Source organism: Amphiura filiformis, chromosome 17 (assembly GCF_039555335.1).
Source record: "Amphiura filiformis chromosome 17, Afil_fr2py, whole genome shotgun sequence".
NCBI lineage: Eukaryota > Metazoa > Echinodermata > Ophiuroidea > Amphilepidida > Amphiuridae > Amphiura > Amphiura filiformis.
In genome coordinates, this window is record NC_092644.1 from 58,469,703 (window position 1) to 58,489,021 (window position 19,319).

The following is a 19,319-nucleotide window of genomic DNA, read 5'->3' on the forward strand; positions in this document are numbered from 1 at the left end:
TGGCGGTCGAGTCCAGGGTCTCTAGTTTTAAATTCTGTGGTTCACACCCATCCTTTATTGTAAGAAATACCTAAAGTTTGTATAGACAAAATACACTTCTATCTGAAGGTGTAGGGGTATACATGTATCATATTATTGAAATGTACATTTTATAATCCATTCAATATTCCAAATGACTTTAAGGACAAATCAAAGTTCAATTTAGGGGAAAGGCTTGAGAAATTGGGGGAAACAAAATTTGTGAATGACTGGAACATTTTTCATCCCAGAAATTGTAAATTCCCCCTCCCCTTTCCCAGCATCAATATTAACCAGTCTTCTAGACTTCTGCACTAACATTGTCACATAACAATGTACAACCTTGAAGCCTGTAATACCAGCTACATCTACAGATAGAAGGAACAAAGTCTTGTGACAAATTATTATGTATAATGTATATTGAGCAAGTGCCTTTGTATTCATAAATTTCATCTTTGCTGTCTTTTACATGGGTTGAAGTGACAAAAATGATGGCAGGGCAGCAACCTGGATCTTACTTTAATCCCCTAAATCTTTATCATGTGACTGAACATGCTGAATACAGAATAAAGCATAAATTTTAAGGGACTATGATAAGATCCATGTTATTGCACTGGTATGTGCTTTTGTGTCATGCCATCCTAAATACCAATTTACTACACACTTTTCCTATTTAACATGTGAAGTACCTTATGTGATTTTCCAAGTGCCAGCGGTGACTGTGGCGAAACGGCTTTGAATTGTAAAAATATAATGCCGCCCTCTGCAGTGAATATAAATTGTATAAAAGGGTGAATATAAATTGTATAAAAGGGTGCAGATAAGGACGGACTCTAGTTGTGTGCTAGTCGTCACTATGAAGTAATCACAGCAATATTGATGCTTAAAAATGTGCCTTATAATATTTTGCTTGTGACACAGACAGGTGATTTGTATTCATTCATACAATGGAGGTGAATTTGTAAGTGTTTTAATATTCTATGCTCAACATTCTATGCCAAAGAAAATATCTTACACTTCCCACAATGCATTTCTTCCCTGTACCGATTTGCTATTCAGTGCAATATGGGTTGATGCTGACAAAGATACCTCAATTAACAGAGCTAATCCAGATCTTGCAATTTAGTCATTACTTGTCACTATCATCCCATGTGCACTGAATAGCAAATAAATACAGGGAAGCAATGCATTGTGCGAAGTGTAAGAAATCTTCTGATTCTACGCCTTTTTAATTTATAGTTTTAACAATTTATATTGCTTGTGTGTGATGACAAAGCCTGCCTTTATTTATTCAAAAAGTAAAAAAGCAGTAAGTGATTTTTCAATTCTTAAGACTTAAAATAATCATTGTCTGTCGGCCAGTCAGTTTTTCCTCTTCGTATACCAACTCAATTTAAACTTCGAATGGAGGTCAATATGTTTTTCAACTTTAAAAGAGAGGAATTGTTGGCTGTATCTTCTATTGTATTATTTTATTTGATAGATTTTGACATTTTAGTCAAGCAATAGATTTTTATGGATCCACCATACTGTTTCCTTGTTGTCCTTCCATCAGCCCGTCCGCCTGAGGTTTCAAGTGCAATTTCTTGAAACTGGTAAGGTATGTATAGTGATGAGATTTGATGGATGGGTGGCAATTAACCGTCTTTGAATTCCATTAGGTTTGTGTCACAAAATGTGCTAATTTGGTAGCTCATTTGCAAAATTTTCATTTTTATTATTTATTTTTCAAATTTTTTTCCCCAGCAACATTTGTGTTGAGAACCACAAAATTTGCTCTCACTTTTTTTGCCTTACAGACTTTCAATTATCTTGCATGTGTGACAAAGTTTAATATCCGTGGTGTAAAGTTATACCGCCCGTAAATACTAGACATCAAAGAAATTAGAGGGTTACTGTAGTCATTTTAAGTGATCCAGATAGCCTAATTTGAGTAGCAATGATTCAAAATTGATCACAAAATAATACACTTACTAGGTAAATCAATCATGTAGTTAGAATGTCAAATATTTAAATAAAAAATCATGTATTTCTTGAGTAATTATCACCACTTGGTTTCAAAATAGGTAATATTTTAAATGTTTCTATTTTTTTAATCAATTCATATTTTCTTTAACCTTCAATTATGACTTTTGTATTATTGTAAATAATAAAAACCTGTACAAAATAAATATGTATATTTTATGTAAATTTGGTTGTATATATTGAATCACCATCAATGATGAAACCTTCTACTATTTAATTTTTCATTTTAATATATAAATTTTGCAGTCAAATGTGATAAATGTCAAGACATTAATGTTCTTTATCTAGTAATGAGATATCTCATAGATGCTAGGACTTAAAATTAGCAGGGATAATGTATGTATATGACCCATCACATTGAAACATGGCAGTGTCTGAAACCCATTAAAGATAACAAAGAATGTTTATAATGAAAAAATAAAGAAAATAATAAGAAATTCTGCATAAAGAAAACATTCTGCATCCAACATTGATATGTTAAATGACTTTTAAAAGCACAAAAGGCAGTTCTTTAAAGGGCACTTCCTGATCCATAGCCTCATCCCCCATCAATAAAGTTGAGATTTTTATACCATCAAAACCTTTGGAAACAATACTGTTAGTGTGCATAACCATTCTTGCATATTGGGTCTTCTGACAAACACATCGCTAATTTGTATTTTTCGGTGTCGATAGCCAAAAATAACAATACAGTGGCCTATGGGTGCTGTAATCCATGCAATTATGCAACTATTTTGGAAACAAGCTTTCTAAATGAATATCTACAAATGCCCCTTTAACCCGGCTGCACTTTGAACTTGGCCGAGAAATCTGAATTTTCATTTTCAAAAACAACTAGTGTTTTGATGTGATGGGTCATATAAATATTATTGTAAAAGGCAAAAAAGGCTACTATGTGAACCAAATAAAACCTTTTGGGAACAATTACAAATTGTTGGACAAGCTTGTGCAGGGTTTAGCACTTTCGAACAAATAAAAGTGAGCAAACTACAAATATTACCAGTATGTGTCTGTTTATTATTGATATCAAGATTGTGTAAACCAGGATAAATTATAAACATTAATTTTCACCAGGTTCGCCGTCGCAAATAATAAAGGAGACAAGGAGAAAAAGTGATACCGCCTGGGAATCGAACCCAGGACCTCAGGTTTACTGAGACCTATGCCTTAACCACTTGGCCACAGGAGCTTCATGATTAGGCTGGTTGAAATTCAACCCATAAGCGGTCACTTACACTATCTCCTCCCGCAAATAGCCCATAGTAGCTAGAGCCGTAAATGCGAGAAATAAATTGCCATCCTCCCTGTGAGGAAATATAACACGCAAAAACAGTGGCATGATCGACGGGAATTATAAGTCTCCTTTATTATTTGCGACGGCGAACCTGGTGAAAATTAATGTTTATTTTTATAATTCCCGTCGATCATGCCACTGTTTTTCCGAGGATAAATTATCCCTCCCAATACTTTATGAAGTACCAAAGAGGACTTGTTCCGAGGATAAATTATCCCTCCCAATACTTTATGAAGTACCAAAGAGGACTTGTGAGACCTTTGATAATGTAATATAAAAGTGCTACCCATGTTTGTTAATCAACCATCAGAACAGACCATAAATGGTGTCCCTGATGGTAGCGAAGTGGTATAGAGGCCTTGCATGTGACGTATCATCCCATAAATATGGCGGACTACTCAAATGCATTCAACAAAAGCATGATTGCAATCTACCGTGACAGTTCGTCTCACACACATAACCCTGCACTACGATCAAATAGGTTGATGACAACATTTGATTGAATGGACTGCACTCCGCCATAACTACGGTGAAGGACACCGGCTCAAATCCTTTGTTTGGAGCCAATCAATAATTTCATGCAGGGCCTCTATACACATTTACTAGTTTCCACCTAAATGGTGTAATATCAAAATCTGACCTTTTACAGTTTTTATTCAAGAGGCATGACCAGATCAACAACCTCATCCCTAAATTTTCTTCATCAAAACTGAGATTTTTAGTATCAGAAGAAAGGTCATATTTTTCTCATTACTCCAGTGAATTGTAATCCCAATATTTGTTTCATTTTGATGTAAACCAAAAACATGATGAATTGTGGTACATGTACCCACAACTGGAATGGTCGGATTGTAATATGTCTTCCACTTCACATTGAGTCCCATCACCCAAACATTCTTAATGGGAGGATGGGTTAGTGTAGTGGTCTTCTCACCACTGTGGCTAGGATTCAATTCCCCGCTGTGCCACATGTGAGTTTGGTTGCTGACCCATGCTCATCCTTGCAGGTTTTTCTCCGGGTGCTCCGGTTTTCCTCCTGCATCTAAAATCAGACCTCTTCCCATATCCCTGTCCCGTCATATCTGGATGGCATCCCTTGAATTTAGTAGCCTCTGAGCACTATTGGGCTTAGCCTGGCTTCGGCTGAATGTTATAAATAAATTATTCCAAGTTAAATGCTCAATCAGTTCGGATTCTAGAAGCAAAAATGTGTATCACAGTGGCCCATAGACTGTACATGACCATCATGCTTCCATGGTGGTATACCCAAATTACCATGTTTTTGTTCATACCACCGAAATGAAACATATTTCAGGACTAAGTTCACTGGAATGATGAGGGAAAAAAGAGAGTTTTCACCCAATACCAAAACCTGCATTTTGAGGGGGTAAAGTGTGTCTGTGGTGGTGGGGGCGAGGGTATGAGGCTGTCAATAGGGTCACCCAGAATGCAATAGGGAATCAAAGTATAGCTGAAATGCAGATTAAAGTATAGTCTAGTAAGACAGTAACCTATAGCAGTTTTCATTTACAAGGCAACATGACAAAATCATACAAGAATTCTACTTAATTTTGCACTGATAACCATCTTTTATTTCTTCACATATATAACTGATGCTGAGCATAAATTCATGTGCGATGATGTTCCAACGAAAAGTAGTATATTTCAGAGCTGCCACGGGCATACGTTTTGCGCTGTGCATTTGTCGCAGAGAAATTGGCCATTTAAATTTTTTTAAAGCAAAATATTGGTAAAAATATGTTTATAAGCATTTGTTGGAAGAATTGTTTCAATTAGTGAATGTCACGCTTATTTTGACCAAGTTTGAGCTGGGAGATGAAGAAACCACATTCTGCATTGGATATTGAAATCTTTGCAAGCTCTGGCACATACTATTTTTGTTGTTGGCTAAAGTGATTAGTGAAAGCGCATAATGCAAATTGATTGTATATGATGAAAACAGTACAATGCATCTTATTACAAGTCAAAAGTTTTTAAATCTCTATAATAAAGTATGATTGTGCTAAAGAAAATATATATCATTATCAATAGGAACTTATTTACAAGTGAAAATAGCATTTGCCAATATATATATATCTTTACATTTGTCATTTCTTTTTACAGAATACAACATCTTTCTCATGATACAAAAAAATAAGTAAAATATCAATTTCTTTCCATAGACAAAAACAACAGAAACTGATGAGACTTGTTAAAACAATAATTGAAGGTGAAAACATGTACAATAAGGCACTATTCAAGTACTTCGCCTACCCACCCCCCTATCCTGGGAAAAGTGGGCTCTGGTGGGATTGTAAGCTGGGATTGATGGGGGGGGGGAGATACACTAGGGTGGGGGCGTGAAGCATTTTTGTAAAGTAATTTACTAATTTCCCGACCCTGCAACTCGAGGGAATTGGATGGTAATAAAGAACGGGATAGTGGGGGCATGTAATGCCTACAGGGATCTGGGAATGTACTGAAATGTAATCACTAGTCTAACAATGAAAAGCACTATCATTTCCTAGGATAGGGGTTGGGTGGGAGAAGTACTGGAATAGAGCATAAGAAACATGCTTCATAGATTATGTTCACCCTTAACAAAGAGAACATGCAATTAATACATAAATGATACAAAATATGATGTGCTTGGAGGGTGATAGAGAGTTGGCAAAATAAGTCATTATTTATTGATTGGAAGTATATAAATATCCTTGCTTGACAGGAATACCCTGGCATGAAATTTCATTATGGGTTTAACTTTTAAATAAGTGGCATCTGTTTATTCCAAGGCCAAAGGTGAAACAGGTTTCAGCTCTTTATCCAACTGACCCGGACCCGGATGCAGATCAATCTCAGCTGGCGATTCCTCGGATACCGGTACCTTGCAAATAACACTGGCTACCTTAACCTTGGGTTTCCCCACAGGTTTAGGTGACATCTTCCTGGCCTTCTTGAAGAAATTCTTCTTGAAATCACTATCTCTCAAATGCTGCCGTGGATCCTGAGGACAAAATCAAGACAGCATTTTCTTGTTCTGAAGGACACTTCCAATTTTTGAAGATGCCCTTTGGCTTCGTATCCGCTCCAGCCACCTTCCAGAGACTTATGGAGAAAGTATTGGTCAGTTTACAGTACAAAACTTGTTAAACAGATGACACTTATTTAAAAGTTTTAAGAGAAACTGACTTGTTTTCGATACAGTTTTGGCAATCCGACAGATCTGTTGCCGTTCTCAATGGTGAATGCCAGTTGATATTTCGTCATATTTTAGACCAGCTGATCTGGAGGGCATGGGGTTAGGGCTATAAATCGAAGCTGGCTAATATCGTAAGCACTAATTAACTGTATTAGGCTTTCTTAAACAGAAATACAATGTAAACATATTACATTACCATCTTAAAATTACAACAGCATAAAATCAATACACCGACAAAGTCAAGTGGTTCTAGAAATGTTTCAAAAATGCAAACAATTGGGAGTCTTGCATAATACTCAAGGAATCAATTCAACATGTAAGGCCGATACATTATTCATGAAATGAAATTGCATTTCTACGCATTTTTGTTTGTTAATTTCTCAATACAATTAAATTGATATCTATTCATAAAACATTTTCAATTATGCAATAAAGGCTTAAAATTGGACATAAATTATATTACCTGTGACTGCAAGAAACTTGATGTGCACACAGATTTAAAATAGCTGCAATCTGCATTTTTTCCAATTAGAAAATATAAACAACTCTAGTTAAAATGTTGAAACTTGGGTACATTTTCTTAGCTTCATATACTGCTCCAGGAAAGTATCCTTACACTTGGAAAAATAATCACAATTTCAAAACTGAACCATATTGGGGTAATTTAAAAAAAAATAGATGCACTGTCTAATCCGACACATTATGACACCCCATTGAATCCAATGTGACTTCAAGAAGCAAAGTTACAAGCATTTGATTAGACAAAGGTCCAGTTTTAAAAGTGACAAACTGGCCTATTCAACTCCACAGACTAGACATCTGGTTTGAGAGTGGTAAATGGCTAATTTGTGTGTGCCTTTAATTTAAAACAAAAGGAACAAAAGAAAACTGAAACAAAAGAGCTGACAAATTAAATGGAAGGTATGAAAAGTACAGAAGTAAAAACTGAGATAAAAACTGCTTTAAATAAAGCTTCATTGAAGAAACCGTGTAGTCCCTTATGTGCGTATTGGAATCTTTTTGCACCTTGTATAGGCCAGTTTGTCACTTTTAAAAATGGTCCTTTGTCTATTCAATTGCTTGTAACTTTCCTTCTTGAGGTCACATTGCATTCAATGTGGTGTCATAATGTGCAGGATTAGATGGTGCATTTATTACAAAAACACATTTACCCCGATATTGTTCAGTTTTGAAATTGTGATTATTTTTCCAAGTGTAAGGATACTTTTTTGCCGTACATATAACGCTTTTGTACGAGGGGGTATCCAACAGTTTTTGACATCACCCAGAAGGAAAAGAGCTATATTGATGAAATTTTGTCAGTGTAATCACTGGTCCTTATGTACATTATGGTCCAAAAATGGTCTCATAAGTATGTTTACTTTCTTCACAGCTGGCACTAGATGGGGAGTAGGCGCATAACCTTTTCATGATAAGATCCTCCACTTTCTTTTCAAAAAGCAACAGTGCCATATGATGGGCAATCATCACCGTAGATAGCTTTCATTTCATCATAGATTTTCTGAGCATTGTAGGCCTAACCCTCCAAATGCAGAAACTTAATCACGCTATGCCTCAATTTTCACCATCTTTCAGGTTATGCGCCTACTGCCCATCTAGCGCCACCTGTAAAGAAAGTAAACATACTTAGGAGACCATTTTTGGACCAGAATGTACATAAGGACCAGTGATTACACTGACAAAATTTCATCAATATAGCTCTTTTTCTTCTGGGTGATGTCAAAAACTTTTGGATACCCCCTCGTATAGTGCCAATTCATTAAGATCACAGCACTGCTGTGTATTTGGGGTCCTGTTTTTGAGATAACCTCCAGGATGGCAACCTTACAGTGAGTGACCTAACTTATATGGTATGCGAGTATCAAAATAGCACTGGGACGGATTTGGACAGCAAACTACATGTACAGATATGGCTCTGAACATGGTATCAATGGCTTGACGTTCCCTCCAAAGGATGAGTACATTAACCCAATTTTAAATGTACCATGGGGACAGTGGAAGCCTGAAGCCTGAATTTAAGCTGCAGATGATGCCAAATAAATGCAGACTTTTTTCACACTAATACCTCAGCAAGTTTTCACCGCCAGGAATTGAACCCAGTACATCATAAACACTTACTCTGCTTACACATATACAACATCCTTTGTTATAACATGCATTATATTGGGCTATTCCAGTTGAAATCTATACCCCCTATGGAAGGCAAGATCTTAATCTCCCACACAGGGGGTGTAGATTTCAAATGGAGTCATTTATTCAGGTTACCCCCATTTGAAATTGACATTCCCTATGCAGAAGAAGGTCATGTCTTCCATTCTATATGTAGAGTTCACATATATAATCCAAAAGATGCCTTTTATATTTTCTACTAAAACTTATGAGACATCTTTCTCATCGCTAAATAGGGAGGAGCACTAGTTTATGGCTACTTATGGTAAATATAGTATAACAAGCTTGTTCACTTAAAGGGGCATTTCGTGATCCACAACCTCATCCCCCACTTTTCTCAAAAAATGCATAACTCGCAAACACAAAATCGGAATCAACTGATATTTTGGGAATAGGCTTTTTGGTAGATATCTGCTGAAAAATGGCATGAAGACAGGATACTAGAATCACAATACTCCTTTACAGCTTTATGAAAATGTCTGCAGTAAAATGTAAAACAACACATGATTAAGAATAATAATACTAAAATACACAAGGCATCACATGGCATATGTCATGTTTTGTGCCTGAACGCTATAGGTTGCAAATGATTTATACGGAAGATAAATGAAGATGGTGGAATACAAAAGGAATACACTTTTTGCAATACACAAAATGTATTCCTACAGTTCCTTCATTATTATCCTGCTTTCACACACTGTCATTAAGTCTGTCAATCAACAATAACAAACTTCGGCACTTTCTTTATGCATGGCATAATAAGCGATATCGATCATTCATAACAGAGTGCATTTTGGGTAATATCGAGGTGGGCGAAAAAAAACCACAAAATGTTTATAGAAAATGTTTAAATGTTGGGTTATAAAGGGTATAAAACATTTTAGTAACATTTAGAAACATTTTTGAAAACTTCATGCAAAACATTCTAACATAATGTTATTAAGTGATAATAACATGTTTGCAAATAAAAATTCTGGCATCATTTTAAAAATCTTGTTGTAGCGTAGTTTCAAATAAAACTCTTAAAAATGTTTTCATAACTTTTATATAACCTGACATTAAAATGTTATTAAATCATTTTGACCAAAACGAAACTGTATTTATGTTTTAAAAACATTTTTGGGTTTGCTGGGTAGCAGAGTGTTGAGTGAAGCTGAGCAAGCGTGATCAGAATGACCAATAATGAAAAATTTGTAAATGGCAAATAAAATCATCACACAGAGATTGAGAATATTACCCACAATACACTCTGTTCTGAATTACCAATATCAGGAATGCAACTCATGGACTGATTCGATATGATATATTCATACATTTTTAATTTGTGCAAAGATTTCCACATGCATTGAGTGAATGGATCTTCACAATAGGCTACAGAAAGAATTTGACACAATCTGATCTCTTTATATTTACTATAAAACCTCATGATTTACACTCCGCAGATAAAAAACAGATAAGAGTCATCATTACACCATCTACCAGAATTGTTTCATAATTTCTTTCTGGTATAGTTTGTGCACTGCATAAACACTAAAGGGTGTGCAGATTGCCTGATTGAATCACACAGCTGCTGCTTTAATGTGCTAATCAGAGCCTGCATGTCTGCAAAGTTATTAATTAAAATAAAACATTAAAAAATCAATAAGTAGATTTTACTTAACTTTGCAGATGTTTTTAATTTGAATTTGGCTCTATCATAAATGTCACAAATATTCTCTAAAAACACCACATAGTGTGGGTGTACATATAATCATCATGCTTACAGGAAGTTAAGGGGTCTTGGATTAAAATATTTATATATCACTTTTACTCCAGACTAATTATAACATTAGAAATCATTAAAAGAATGAAGTTGCATATTCACCAAGGCTCATTGTTCCACCGCCCGTGTCAAACAAAACGAACACAGCATTGCGTGCTATTGCGGTTATGCCAAAGATATCCATGACTCACTGCGTAAAAAAATTATGCTGTAACAGACGAAGAGTGGGCACACTTCAAGGATTTGTGCTGGATCTGTAACTCATTAATCTATGGATAACATGGATACCAATTATACCATATGTATAAAATAGTGTTGGAATGTTGGTGAGGACAAATTAATCTTGGTTCTTGGTGGGATTGTTACATGCTGGCGAAGTGACTTCATAATCGGATTAACTACCATAGCAATAAATTAATACAATTTTTGAATGTACCGACCTGCACCACAAGCAGATTGCACTAATCACCTGTGTATGTTGTCAGCAAACATAAGACTGAATATAATACCGCTCTATTCAAAGATACTAATCTTACAGGTGCAAGTAATCAGCCTTTCTTTGACATCTATGGTTCAATGCATAGGTACAGCGTGAACGATGCAGTGCAGGGCGATCTATTCAAAATTGTATTCATCTATTGCCATGGTAGTTAATCCGATTAACTACATCACTTTGCCAGCATATACGCTGGCGAAGTTACGTAATAATCGGATTAACTACCATAGCAATAGGTACAAACAATTTTTGATTATGTCGCGCTGCACTACTACGTTCATGTGGTATCTCTGCATTGAACCATAGATGTCAAAGAAATGCTAATCACTTGCACCTGTAAGATTAGTCTCTTTGAAAGGAGCGGTATTGTATTCAATGTATTATATGATTGACGACAGGTGACGAGTGAAACCTGCTTGTAGTGCAGCGCGGTATATTCAAAATTGTTTGTACCTATTGCCATGGTAGTTAATCCGATTAACTACATCTCTTTGCCAGCATATAACGCCACTTTGTACTACATGAACACATCAATAAAAGATGTGGAGGCAGAACAAGTTACAAAGGGATTCATTACTCAGCATGTACACAATGGAATATATAACACATTCTTAATCAACTTTAGATTGATTCTTCATGTCACAATTTGTGTAACAAATCCTAAGCTAATCCTAATCCTAAATTGTGTGTATAAGTACATGAAGAAGTAACCCAGTAATCCTAGTTTGCCAAGTCTGTAGAGAGATTGTCATGATGATGAAATAGCAATATAATGCAATATACATGATCTTATATGAACCAATTATTACAAAAAACTAACAATTCAAAAACTGTCAATAATAAATAATAAAATAAACGATATAACAGTACATAAATGAAACTGATCTGATTTCACAGTCAAGTTCACATTTGTTTCAGGTGGACATTTTATAATTCATAACACATATTTCATCATGGACAAGTCTTATTACTTATCTATTGCATGCCATACCTGTATACCGTGTATATGACGATGACTAGTCATCAATTAGGTTGCTACCTCAGTTTTCATCTCAGTTTTCATCTACTTTTAGGCTTGTATTATTTGTTTTTCATACAAATTGCACAACATGCGCTTGAAGCATATGATAGGGGTATGTCATGCAATAGTTCACTAATACGATATTGTCCTCCAAAAATGATTGTCTTGAACCTCCATGCTTAAAAAACAGGCAAGTTCTTCATACAAAGCTGATTATCCCATGCTCTCACATCAAAAATGGACAGACTGCAGTATGTATAGCTATATGATCTCCAGTACTTGCCAGGTACTTCCTAAGCTCCGAATAATGTCAAGGTTTTGAATTAAATCAAATACTGGAACTGGTCATGTGACACTTTGAGACGGCTAGGGATCGGAGGTAAGCTTATGCCAAGACAGATCGGCTATATTATTTATATGAAATGAATGATTGAATGATCAGGTCAGTTGCCTGATGAAGTCTGATGGTTTCAGACACAACGTAGCAAGTTGCAAAAATGTAAGTTCCAGTATTTGATTTAATTCAAAACCTTGTGATTCTAACAACTGGATGTCTGAAAGTATTCACTATTTTGTCTCCGAATAATGTGTTTCTGTTCTGGCAACATCCTGAAAACAAACTTACACTATCATTAAAATAAAATACCTATTAAAGAGAAAGTAATGCAATGGTTTCTCCCATGGTGTATACCAGAGGTGGTCAATCTTCTAGGAACCCAAGGACCATGTTGACGACAGTTTGATGGGCCACATACACTGTTACTACAAACTTTTTGTATTTTATAGTATTGACATTATTTTTGTAAGAAAAGGCCTTTGGCAATGTCTAATGTGAGCAATGGGCTATTCCAGTTGAAATACATACCCCTATTGAAGACATGCTCTTATTTAATCTTCCATACAGGGAGTGTGAATTTCAAATGGGGTTATCCAAATGGATGACTCCGTTTGAAATACACACACCCCTCTGTGTGGTAGATCAAGGTTACGTCTTCCATGGGGTGTATAGATTCAACTGGAATAACATTGGACAGTCTGCCCACACCTGGCATATACAATGGCATAACAGAAACACTCTGAATCTACAACATATTTCTTTGTTGAAAGAGAGCTTTCTATTTTTCATGCATGTATACATTTTATCTCTAGAGGTGCACTTGCTTGTGTATACGTATACATTAAACTGGGGTGTGCTTGAGCTGTGTTTTATGTTACATGCATTTATTCTATATTTTTTGCTCCAAATTTGTTTACACTTATGATTCTTGTCTTTCTAGCACATAATTGTCTGTAATTTACTTGTAAATAAAGGCAAATTAATCAAAGGATCTAATGCATTGTTCCCTTTGAATGCATATCAGGTTTTCTTTTAATAATATAAAGCACTCATAATATATTTTTGTTTCTGTTAAAACCATTTTCTCTATAGTATCAACACCTGCAAACTGCATACATCATAATCTTGAACTTCAATACATTATCTGTCTACATTTCAGCTAAATTTCACAATCAAAAATCTATACATACAATTATATTACAATGTATTTTTATATATATTTAGATGCAAAAATAATCTTTACTTTTCACACACATCCAATCATGAATTAACTTCGCTCATAAATCCCCAGTCTTTCATAATAATAATAATAGATAAAATCATGTTATTTCCTGTGTACACATAGACTGGAAAAATGCCTAATCAATAAGTGGCCAAATTCTTGTAAAGATTGAAACAATTGCTTCATTGCATGTATCAGGCATACACATCACATGGCTGGTTCGTCAGATCCTTGAACAAGCCCAAATATGGATATTACTCTTCTTGCAAAGCCATCAAAATGGATTTTTTTTCCATTTATCATTTGCATCATCTATTCACTGACTAGGCCTCAAAATAAGCCAAAATATTTGCCGGCTCTCCCTGTCTCGCTGATGAAATTTATAGGCATGTTGTGTACAAAATGCTGAGGGTTGTTAGGGGATTTGGCCTGAGGGCCTGTCTTACTTTCATGCCTACCCCTGACAAAGCTACCGTATTTCCTCAAATATTTCCCCTGGAAGCTCTACCCATGTTGATATATTTGGAGGTATGTTTGTAAATGTAATGTGTGGTCTCCCCTTGCATATCCAAAGCTGAAAACTGGCCAGGAGCGAGAAATATTTATTCACCCTGGCATACATTTATAAATCCTATTCTTCCTATGAGGTCACCCCTCAAGGATTTTCCTGGATTCTGATTCCGAACCCAAAAGGGCAAAATGGGAAACAGCCCCCCTCCTATTGAGAACCAAAAGGGCCCAAATCTTGATTTTTCAGAAGCTGCTACTGTGATTAGTTCACCACTATGTATATCTGTGTACAAAGGAAATAAAATGATTGCCATCATTTTAAATAAACAACAAACTTGAAATAAACAACAAACATTCATCCCTCAATAATACACCTCTTATATTGCATAAAAAAGGCCACCACAATTGTTAAGATTTCTATTACAAATCTTATAGACCTATAATATAGTGCAGGAATGTTATGAGTTCTGTTGTGCCCCATCCTTGTTCCCATCACACTGCATGAGCTGCATCTGAGTCCGATAATAAATATAATACTTACTGATTCTGTAAAGTCACTACTCCTAATTCCAAAATATAAAGTACTCATTTTTTGGGGATTAAAAAAGAAATATTATCCTGCTTTCCTAAATAAAAGCTAGCTCAATCCTAATCCTTTAGTGGCAATAAAATTTTAAATTTTTAAATTTAGCTAATTTCGGGAAATAAGAACCAAAAACATGCAATTTCTTGTGTTTTTCGTAATACTATTACAATCAGGCCTAATATCAGTTTATGCACTCTAATTTTCAGCAAATGCATTTGCTATTCTATTTTATCACCAATCATTATAAAGACTCTCAAACGTTTCATTTGGCAAAACAGGATAATATTTTTTTTTTAATTTCAAAAATGAATGCTGTATATTTCTGGAATAAGGAGTAAGCACTAGCCTGGTGCATCCTGTCAACAGCATTTATCCCACATCCTTGCAGTAATTATTTGAACAATTGTATTAAAAATTAAATAATGCTGGTTCCCCCTTCGTCCTCAATCATGTTACATTACCGATCATGAGTGAGCCCCAGACTCATCTGAATACCTTTCAGAAACAAGAAAGTACCCCACAGAATACAACAATTCAACCCCCAGCACACTGGATGTTTTGCTTTTGTCTATATTGATTTCAATATTCTTCATTCCAATGTCAACTCAATTGTTTCTTTAAAATGGAATTCTATCGCCCCCTTACCTTGTAAAGTTGAGTAATCTTCAACACATAGTGCTCTTAGAGTACTAACCCTAACCGTAACCCTACTCAGCAACAGATATAGTGCTCTGGGAGCACTATGTGTTGACGATAACTCAATTAATCCTCTACCTCTAGCATGATCAGTTACTTAATTTTGTCATCTTGAAATGTTATTCCCTCTTTGCCAGATTTCGCGTAAAATTTCATAAATTTGACCTGGTACAATAAAAATAAACCTGAAGCCAGTCTAGTACATTCAGAGAAATTATGAAAATAAAGACTTTACTCCACTCTTGATTTCATTATAGCTAAAAAGGAGGGGTTCAATCCTCTATCAAAATGGACTATTCTAGTTGAAATCCACACACCCCCTATGGAAGACATTAACTTAATCTCCCACACAGGGGGTGTAGATATCAAACGGAGTCACCCATTCAGGTAATCCCACTTGCAATTCACACTCCCTGTGTGGAAGATTAAGGTTGTGTCTTCCATAGGGGTGTATGGGTTTCAACTGGAATAGTGTAATAAGCTAAGCTTTTAGGGTCTTATTGGTCTTTTGGTTTGTTCCCTTAGACTAATTTAGAATAAAGCTAAAATACATTCAGTCACTGATCACTGACCAATGAGCTGTCTTGATTATTTTCATGCAAGATAGAACAAGCCATTTCATTGGTCAATATCAATCACTTAATCCTAGTAACTGAGGTGAGGACAACACAATATCATCAGGAATGGTCAACTATGATTTGGTTAAAATGGAAGGAAATTGTGTGCATTCATAAATACACAATGTGATGAGAAGAACCACTACCGTAAAAACTTGATCAAGCGCTTTTAAAACATGCAAACATAAAGAGGTCCCCCATCCACAAAAGTGTAAAGGGTTTTGAGCAAATCATTGATATACATAGTTATATACGAACAAGTAAGCCTGCAAATTTGTGTCTCAACCCCATTTGCTCAATTGGTAAAGCGACAGACTACGGTACAATTTCATGTTTTCAAAAGCGCTCGATAGTAAGCCCATTATGCTATCTATCGAGTTTTTACGGTCTGGAACATTTTTGATCAATTTTGCAACAACTTACATAAGATACCAACCTTGTCATTTCATAGTAGGGTTGCTTCTATCCTACATAATATGAATGGGATATTCCATACAGAATCAGTACAGAAAATAAGAAATACCATTCTTCAAACAAACCAAAAGTTTGGTTTTGTTATTTTAGTGTTTCTTTAAAAAAAAGTTTTACCTTAATTTACATACTAGTTTTGTCAAAATAACAAAATGAGTATATTTCAAAAACAATTTGTTTATGTAACAAGTTTTAAAAAGTTTTAAGAAATTAATCATCAATTGTTTTTTTTTGTTCAAACAAACTCAAAAAATGTTTTTATATTGCCAGGCTGCGACAAATGGCTTGCCCGATTGCCCGGGGCAACCACTTTTTTGTTCGGGCAACTGTTATTTACAGAAGCTCTGCCCGATCGGGCAAGCTTAAATCATGAGTAGGCCAACCACGGGCATGGCAAAACATGAAAGTACTCACATTATTATTGGCAAATCACCACTTTATCATCAACATTTCCCGACCTTTTTCTCCTAATTTGGGCCGTAAATAATCATATAACATGTGTTCGAAGTTTATTACATTTCACAATATATCACCCATCGCTCGTCTTTAAGCATTATTCCTTGATTATTCAGTCACCTGTTTCGTAAAATGTAAACAATGGCTCAATCGAATGCATCCCGGAAGTCATTAGATTATTAGTACTGCGCATGCGATCAACACAACAGAAGTTTCAGAACCTGTGAAAACCGGTCTAGGTCAGTTCATCCACGGTCACGTGGCTTGTGTTTACATTTTCACTGCTAAATTTTAAGGTTGCATATTTCGTGTTGATTTTATTTTCATACATGTAGAAGGAATCATTCATGCACACTCTTTCCCATTTTCATTTCATTCCAGAAATTTTAGTGAATTGTAAATAATATTCATAATTCCTAAATTTTTATATCATCATTATTGGGTTGTTGTTGCCTGTTGGGTTGTTTTTTGAATTTTTTCAGTACCTTTTGTGGGGCGAAAAATATTACAAATCATGAAATACGAAAAAGTTAGAAATAAGCTTTACATGAAACAACAAAATAATAAAATGAATCACTTTTTTCAATATTTATTTTCAACATTTTTAGGCCTATAACAAATATAAATAAAATAAAGATGCAAGATAATCGCGAAAATCTTAAAGTTTGAAAATCTTTATGTCAATGTCAACTGAGTCACACTTGCACGTGTGATCTTTTGGGTCATTGGCCTTGATTCTTAAGACATGTTGCGTCTTGTACAATGTTTTCGTGGTCCTCATTTGCATATGTAATTGATACATGATAGCGTCATTAGCGTGCTAGAGGCGATCGCCATTCTAACACGTGTGTAGTACAGTGCTGTCGTTTTGCTTGGGTAAAAGTTTTTAAGCTTCGGGCTATTGATATTTTCAAGTATCATGATGAGTATGGATAAATATTTAGTGAAACTGAAGCGGAAATCTAGTGAAGTAGATGAAGCCAAAGAGAAGGAAGCCACTGGGGAATCATCTACCCAGGCTAGTGCATCAGTCTCGTCTGCGCAAACTTCTGCGGACAAGAGTTCACAGGGAACATCAGTCGGGACATCAGTTACAGCAAAGGGAAAAAGCAAAAAGCAAAAGACTTCTAAATCTCAGACTTCAACAACGTCGTCGTATGAGGAGAAACGCGTACGCTCATTTCTTCCCTCCTGGACTAAGGATTACCCATGGCTGAAAAACGATGATGAGAAACGTATTATGCATTGTGCTTGGTGTCGTGAATTCCCCAAGTTAGCCGATCATAGCAGTCCCTTGTTCAAAGGTACGGGACCTGGTGCCGAAAAACCGTCCGATTACCGCAAAAGTGGCTTGGTAACTCATGATAGTAGTGCAAATCACAAGCGAGTGGCTGGGAAAAAAGCGGCGGTCGATAACCCTGGGAAGCAGCCAATGGATATTCACCTACAACACATGTCAACGGAAGAAAGCAACCGCATCCGTATCTTAATGAATACCGCCCACTTTACAGCCAAGGAAGATTTGGCCATGAAAAAGTTTCCAAAGTTGTGCACGTTACAAGAAAAAAATGGATTAAAAATTGGAGATAATTGGAGAAATGACAAAGCTTGCCGTAAATTTATTGATGCTGTAGCAGATGAATCAAGACAGGATATTAAAGATGAGATAAATGATGCACAATTTATTTGCATTTTAGCTGACGGCACAACAGACAGAGGGGTTATTGAACAAGAAAATGTGTACGTGCGATATGCTGACAAAGACAATACACCAAAGACAACAATGGTTGATTGTGTCGCATTGGAGAAAGGTGATTCAGACGGTGTCCTGAAAGGTATTGACAAAGCTTTGGAAACCGTAGGCGTTAATGTAGATACACAAAAAGAAAAGGTGGTGGCTTGCAACTTTGACGGGGCGGCCGTCAATATGGGAAAGCACAATGGAGTAGCAAAGAAACTGAAGGACCGAGTTGGTGAACATTTAGTTACAGTACATTGTGTTGCACATAATCTTGAATTAGCAATTCTTGATGTTATGCGTGATTCGGGAATGCAGTATGTTGAAGACTTGGAGTCAACTCTTGGGCGTGTATAACTTTTATCATTTGAGTCCAAAAGAAGAAGAGGGCTTGACACACTTGCTGAGGTTTTAGATGAAGATACACCTTATTACAGCGGTGTCAAAACAGTGAGATGGCTAGCAAGTAGGCATAGAGCCATATGCGCTGTAGAAAAATATTATCGCGTCACTGTTGAACATCTTGAGAATGTAGCAGCCGATGATAAGGACAAGAGCGCTTCCTTAGCAGCTGGACTATTGAAGAAACTCAAAGACCTTAAATGTGTGAAGTTCCTCTACTTCATGATGGATTTTATGGCAGTTCTGTCATATTTATCCAGGCAAATGCAATCCGACAAA

General features: G+C 35.8%; 1 protein-coding gene across 1 annotated transcript; it reads left to right on the top strand.

Moving 5' to 3' along the window:
- The first annotated feature begins 17,822 nt into the window (after positions 1–17,822).
- Positions 17,823–18,995, top strand: LOC140137326 (zinc finger protein 862-like). The gene has a single exon (XM_072158968.1). It carries the CDS (start codon positions 17,823–17,825, stop codon positions 18,993–18,995), a length of 1,173 nt encoding a protein of 390 aa, XP_072015069.1.
- The last annotated feature ends 324 nt before the right edge of the window (positions 18,996–19,319 follow it).